This window comes from Misgurnus anguillicaudatus, chromosome 5 (genome assembly GCF_027580225.2).
Source record: "Misgurnus anguillicaudatus chromosome 5, ASM2758022v2, whole genome shotgun sequence".
In the NCBI taxonomy this organism is placed as follows: Eukaryota; Metazoa; Chordata; class Actinopteri; order Cypriniformes; family Cobitidae; genus Misgurnus; species Misgurnus anguillicaudatus.
In genome coordinates, this window is record NC_073341.2 from 15,798,320 (window position 1) to 15,805,411 (window position 7,092).

General features: G+C 36.6%; 1 protein-coding gene across 1 annotated transcript; it reads right to left on the reverse strand.

Moving 5' to 3' along the window:
- Positions 1-646: 646 nt before the first annotated feature.
- On the reverse strand, positions 647-6,107 carry chmp4bb (charged multivesicular body protein 4Bb). Its single transcript, XM_073867630.1, has 5 exons — positions 5,780-6,107; positions 3,906-4,081; positions 3,665-3,783; positions 3,434-3,556; positions 647-1,555 (listed from the first exon to the last, which is right to left on the reverse strand). The coding sequence occupies exons 1-5, from the start codon at positions 5,963-5,965 to the stop codon at positions 1,491-1,493; spliced, it is 669 nt and encodes a 222-aa protein (XP_073723731.1). The 5' UTR covers positions 5,966-6,107; the 3' UTR covers positions 647-1,490.
- Positions 6,108-7,092: the final 985 nt, after the last annotated feature.

Here is a 7,092-nt window from a genome sequence, read left to right on the forward strand (position 1 = left end):
AAACAAAGAAAAACAGAAAAGGGGAGTAAAATAAACAGATAATAATTACTCAGAGAGGAAGTAACTATATTTATATTACTTTTGAAAAAAAAATTTCCTACACCGTTAGTTGAACAAGAAGCGACACTAATCATTATTTTTTTATGAAAACAACACACCGCTGTTATACAGGCTTTGAAACTGTTTGTTTTAATCTTTCCTGTTGCATATCTGTTAAGCATTACGTTAGCAGTCCCAAGAATGTGGATTCGAGTGCCGGGGAACATGTATGCTTATTAAAAAAATGCAACACGTGATTTTTAAACATGACAACAGCGATGCGCTTTATTGAACATAATAAACCATCCCAAAACCCCAAACTGAGCAAAGGGATTACAGAACAAAAGGGGACATGATAGGCATGTCAGTCATAAGAAAATGCATAACTATAGAAACTAGGTGCATGTATTATTCTTACTTATCCCATATAAATCCTAGCATTCTGTTATCTGGCATTACACACAGTCACATGTCAACCCACTCAAGTTGCATAAGCATATGGAAAATTAAGGCACATGGTACAGCAGACGCATTCTTATATGCTTAAGTGCAAGCATCAAGATGAATGATATACATTTTTAAAACACAACAGAAAGACTAACAACACTAGAAGGAATCCAAAAGTTTAATGATCTCTCAAGTAAAAGCCATCTGAAAATTGTCAATCATACAAATGTACATATATGCTTATGCACTGACCTGAACAAATACAGCATTTTTTTTTCAAAAAAAAAAAAAAAAACAGAACTGTATGCTCCCAAATGAAAAAAGAAAAATTTAATAGTTTATATAATATTTTTTAATAATTACAACCATCTACTGCCGGATAAAATCCTCGGCACATTAATGTATAAGGCCAGAAAATGCATAACAGGAACGACCTGCCGTTAAATAAGTAATTTTCGGCAATGGTTTGGACTCTGCACCAAAAAATACATGATGGGCAGTCTATAAGGGAGTATTTTTTATCAGTTATAAAGAAATACAAAATATATTCAGCTGGAGGTACTAAATATGATAAACACATAGGAGTCAAAGACTGAAGTAAACAACAAGTACCAAATCTATTTTTTGTCAGATGAGTTAGGTCAGTTGGAAAGCAGAGCATGTAAATGATGTGCATCAGCAAACATGCTTAATTCTATAACGAAACTAACAGTGTCCAAAGTGTAAAGAAATCAAATAAACTGTATGAAAAGAGGGAAGATTAGAAACCACAATGCATTATTTCATTAATAACGGCCAAATGTTATACGAGTCATCTTACATCTTATGTAATCAGATTGCATTGTCTGGTTTACTTTCATATCCATTTGCATTTGTAAATCTTGTTTCTCTGGACTTCTTACTAGCCATACTGTGATTTGTAGTGTTAACCCTCTGAAGGTGCTCAGGTTTGCGCATATAACCTAACCACGACAAGCAAGAGAGTCTTTAAGTCTGTGGTAAGTTCACATTGCCCATGCCTTAAGCTCTTCCATGTCATCCTCATCCTCCTCTTCTCTCTTTTTTGGGACTGGAAAAACAAAAGGAAACAATGAGATTTATGTGGACTTCTTCAGAGCATTTAGCTTTTTTTAAACAAAAGTGTAGTTTAACATAACTTATATGTGTAAATTTTAAAGGTCACCTAATATGGCAATTTTTCAAAATGTGATTTTAGTCTCAGGTGTCCCCAGTATGCCATGTTGAAAAGGCCCATTTTTGGTTGTGCAGAAAAAAGTGCTGTTTTTGTTTGTGTCTCTTTTAATGCAAATGACCTGCTGATGCGTCTGAAGGGTTTATAATAAAAGAGACGCTCGCGTTTGCCAGATACTCGCATAATCGCATGCGTAATCAGAGTTTACTGTTAAGGAAGCTGTCTAGCATGTATTTTGGGAACGTGAGCGTCTCTTTTATCATAAACGGTTTTGAAGCATGTGCAGCAGGCACTTACTTTGACAAAACACGTGATGCACACAGGATCACTCGACACGCAGGACACATATTTTGGAAAAGGGAACCCCACACGTGACAATCCGAAACACTTATTTTGAATTGGCGCATCCTCGGATGAGCAGTCACGAGCCGCCACTGATGTATTTGCATTTGAATAGAGTCGCAATACTGCCTTTGGATATTTTTTCATTGGTTTCCCTATTGAAAAATCAAGCAAAGACCAGCCTAAGGTGGTAGCTGGTTTAAGCTGGTTTAAGGTGGCAGTAGCTGGTCTGAGCTGGTCCTCCGAGCCTGGCAAAGCTGGTCAAGTTGGTGGGTCAGCTGGCCTTCCAGCTTGACCAGCTTAAAAAGTGACCAAAACACAGCTAGACCAGCTTGCTACACCAGCAATACCAGCTAAAACCAAGCTGGGAGACCAGCGAAAACCAGCTCACCAGCTTAAGCTTGTCTTAGCTGGATTTTTTAGTAGGGTTACTATCCCCTGAGCTCCGGGGAGATGAGTTAACACTTCGGGTCTTGCCAGAAGTAGTAGGTCATCCGAAAACTTTTCGCCTACTGTTTTCGAATACTATGAATACGGACATACTACTCCCCTCGCCTACTTTTTTTGCCTACTATATAGTATGGAAGTTGGCAGTGTCGGACGCAGCACAACAGTTTGTCCCATGAGACTGTTAAAGTTTTATGAAGATTTAAAAAAAGGGTGAGCAAAAGGTTTTCCATTACAGGGTGGTTGTGTATACACACAGGCAACACACAATTATGTTCAAACAACTTATGTATTAGGTGACTTTTTACATACTTTTCAGCTTTAGTTAAAATTGAATGATCAGCCGTCTGATTTAATAAATAGGCATTCAAAATTGAAATAAAACTCTTTCTAGGAAATGGGATAAATAATACAGTATATTCAGTATCATTGCCTTGATGGATTACAGGAATTACCAGTATGAAATAGGATATTGCGAGAGGTATTTTAACATAAACAACACCCATACAACATAAAAATTACCCGAGTAACAATAGGCAGCCATACTGTTGAATTTAATCACAGGATTTGTAACTGATGTTAGCTTATCTGGATCCTTACCAAACCACTAAACAAAACCCCACACTTAAAATATATACGATCGATATCAGAGATGAAGCAGGTTAGCAGCAGGATATCACCTGTGTTTATAAAAGCAGTGATACAAAAACAACGTTCTTGTACAACTAACTGCTTATTAAACTAAAAATTAAAGTCTCACAGTCTTCGCATTGTCTAAACAAAGAATCTGCAGATTGTAGTCACATGCTGTCTAGCCTAGGGCTGTCAGGTGACATAAGGTTTCATGACACCTTTTATTCAGTGACATCAAGCAATAGAGAGAGACACTTTCTGCATGTCAATTAAAAAAAATCACTTTTTAAAAGCAATGTGTAATATGCTAATAGCTACTAAATAGAAAAACACCTGTTTTTTTGGGTAATGGGTTTGAAGGCACACTGGGCAGAGGTACATCCTCTGTGCCACCAATTTCCAGCAGGTTCTTGTCTAGCTCCTCTTGCTCCAACTCTTCAAGTTCAGCCAACAGGTCATCCTAAAAAGGAAAACAATTATATTGCTCAATCAAAATAAAGTAAAAGCCTCTGTAATAACTTCATTTGTGGGTAATGTATGCCAACTAAGCAGACTGCACTTTCACATCCTCATCAAATTCTTCTCCAAAGCCGACAGGCCTTGAAATAGCATCTGAAATTTCCTGTGCCAACTCCTGTTGCTCCGTGATGTCTTGCATGAGGTCATCCACTTTGTCTAGATCCCTGCAAAAAAACAAAACATACGAAGCTTAATTTATTAAAAATAAGATAAGAATGCACATTTGGTTATTGTGTTCTGTGCGAGTCATAAACTTTACAATTTGAAATGTTTAATATTATCTTACATGTTCTCATGAGCCGTCTTCATGGCCTTGGCGGCAAAGCCCATGTTCTTCAGCACCTCTGTGTTTGTATTCGCATTTTCTAAAGCCTCTCGCTGGAACTCAATTGTAGAAAGAGTGCCATCGATCTGAGCGAGCTGCTTCTCATATCGCTTCTTTCTTTTCAGAGCCTGTAAAGCAGCTGTCAAAGGGCAGCAAACTCAATACACATTCACAGCATCACATTTGTATTCTCAATTTCAAAAAAATTGCATTGTCATTCCCTTTTCAAGGCTGTCAAAATGGAAAAAATGATCACATTTGATTTTAACATGGAAATATTGAAGTATCAAAACTCTAGAGAACAAATGAAGAGTTCAGATACAAAACCCCTTAGGGGGTGTACACAGAGGTGTTTAAATACGGCTGAAATGCCAGGTGGACACAAACTGTGGGCGATTGGCAGCGCTTTATCAGATGATTGATTTGGTTGCTATGATAGTTTGGTTTTGTTTATCAGTCGTTGAATAATGCGCAGATTGGTTGTTGTGATATTTGTTCCGCCCCTCCTCCACTGTGAATGGACCACCAAAGTGACACTGAGGAGCTGAGAGTTTCACTCAAAGTTGACAAAAAACCCCGCTATGCACTTAGTGGGCACTTTAACTCAAACCCTAAACATTTTTTACCCCTCAAATTAGTGTAAAATAACAGTTAGAGAATAATTTTTTGAAAGCCCCCAACCCAATCCTATATCCAACAATCTGTCAATTCCTCCAAAAAACAGCATAAGGCGCACTTAAGAGTTTACATTTATTTCAAACAGATTATTTAGTCCCAATTTCAGTTTATTATGAAATTGGGACAAATAATGGACAGTATCGCTTTGTGGCACCACAGCATGAGAATTTTTTTTTATTATGTAGTATTTTCATTTTAATAAAAAAACAGGGGACTGTGCTTTAAAGGGGGTCCCTCAATGGTTATAGGAGGTCCGGGACCACCTCAGCCCCCCCCTCAATTCGAACACTGATTAATACCTTGATAATGTTAACGGTAACACTAATGCTATTTGTTAAATGGAACAACAATTCCTTTACTAATGAAAATGAATTATTTTTATGTTTGTAAGATAAATTGTTTCTTTAATATGACTCTAATCTTATCTTTAACTTATTCTGTCTTTCTATATTGTGGTATGGTTCGAACAACTAACCAGTTTCACAGAAAAAAAACTGGACAAACTGGTTGCAAGGGCCAGTAAGGTAATGGTGTGAGTCAAGCACATAAATGTGCTATTAATTTGAGACGCATGTCCTCCGGAAAGATCATCATCAAATGCTCTGCCCACCTCTTATCAGTACAACTGAACTGATGCTAAGTACCATTTAAGTGCACTAACACACACAATTAAAGAGACGTGCAACTCCTTACAAAAATTAGAAACACTGAAGAAATGTCTTGATTCTTATTTGAACTGTCAGTAGATTAGTTGCCCCCCATACGATAGTAAACTTCTATATGATAAGATAAAACATTCTATATGGTTTACCATGTTTCCTGTCTCATTGGCAGCTCTGTCACAACACACCACATGACACTAATGACAGAACTATGGCATTCAGTCAGTCAGGCCAAACTCCTGATGCAACTTGAAAAAGAAGCTGAATGATATATTTTTGTTCTTATAATTCTTATCAGACATGGGTCTGATATTCAGACATCGACTTTTTTCGAATTTCGATTAGCACTCAAGAGACCCATGGGTGTAGCTTCTCAACGACCACACCACCGAAACCGAAGACAGGTTGTGAAAAAAGTGGTCTTTAAAAGTTATTTAATAGAAAGAATCAGAGTGAACTAAGCAATATACTGAGAAAGTATATATTTAAATGTATAGCTCGTTTGTTTTTCGTTCCGTTTTTCTTTGCTGTTAATAGTTCCCCTTCGATCTTTTGCTCTAAGTATTCTTGTTTCTTCGTTAACATCTCTTCTGTCTCGCGGAGTTTCTGGATCGCCTCTTGTGGGCTTGGGGCTTTGCCGCTTTTCCCCCCGCTGCTGAACCATTTAGCAAATACCGACATGCTGTTTAATATTCTATAAAGTCACACAATCACCGTGAGACCGTTTGTTTCTAAGAAACCACTAATATCGCGAAACGCTGTTCCGTGTTCAGTTGTTGATTGTCTTACTTCCGCCTTCAGGCCCGCTGACGTCATATAAAGCGTCACGTGTAAGGTCACCTATCATTGGCCCAACAGCCGAAGAGCATAAATACATGTTGTCATGCTCTACCAAAGAAATCCCCTCTCCGTGTTGTGACCATCATACCTTGTATATTTATATACTTTTTTTTATATCTTTACAGTCAAGTTGATCACTAAGGTTTACAAAACGGTAACATAAGGGTTTACAAACTTGTGTAAAATACCTTATTATACAAACAGACATGACTCAAGTAATTGTCAAGTATTTTTATTTTCACTAAGTTAAAATATTAAGAAGTATACACACTACTTTGAAGTACAGGGATTACATTTCAAGAATTTGTCACTTTTGAACTAGAGTTCCTATTTTTCCTTTTCATAATCACACATTTTTTGTTGTTTGTCATTTTTCAATACATACACGATCATGGAAACATATCAACAATTTGCCGTTAGTAAAATAAAGCAATAAAGCCTCTAAAAAGGTATTGCAGTACATATATATATCCATAGTCTATAACTTTATACTGTATATTGGTTCAGTAAGAGGGGAATTTCTCTCAATACCCAGCTAAAATAAAAAAACAATAAAACAATTATAAGAGGTGTTCATCTGTTATCTAGTTATTTATGGTTAGGGGTTTTGCAGTGTGTTGTCTTTTTAATTTTACAAGTTGAAAAAAGCAAAACCGTTATATTGTGTCTTCCCAAAAAGGTGGTGCATTAAATAAGTTACCACAACAACAACAACAAATTTGTCCTGCCTTAAAATGTTTAACACATTTGGTTTTGCATAATTTCTAATCACATTTTAACATAAATGTAAGCAATTTGTTAACTTGATAAAACTTGAGAAAATAATGGAGAAAACATGTTTAATAACTGTAGTGCTTAAATGATTTCTAACAGGGTAGAAAAAAACACCTTCTCACATTATTATGAAAATTAGAGGGGTGTGAGGGGCCTCCAACATAAATTTTGCCTAGGGCCTCCAATTATCTAGA

What these genes read in the sequence shown, in the direction of transcription:
- chmp4bb (XM_073867630.1), bottom strand. Translation starts at nt 5,965, where the DNA reads ATGTCGGTATTTGCTAAATGGTTCAGCAGCGGGGGGAAAAGCGGCAAA. An exon ending in GAACGAAAAACAAACGAGCT is followed by an intron (nt 4,082 to 5,779) that starts ATACATTTAAAT and finishes CCTTTGACAGCT; the next exon opens with GCTTTACAGGCTCTGAAAAG. An exon ending in AGAAGAATTTGATGAGGATG is followed by an intron (nt 3,557 to 3,664) that starts TGAAAGTGCAGT and finishes CTTTTTAGGATG; the next exon opens with ACCTGTTGGCTGAACTTGAA.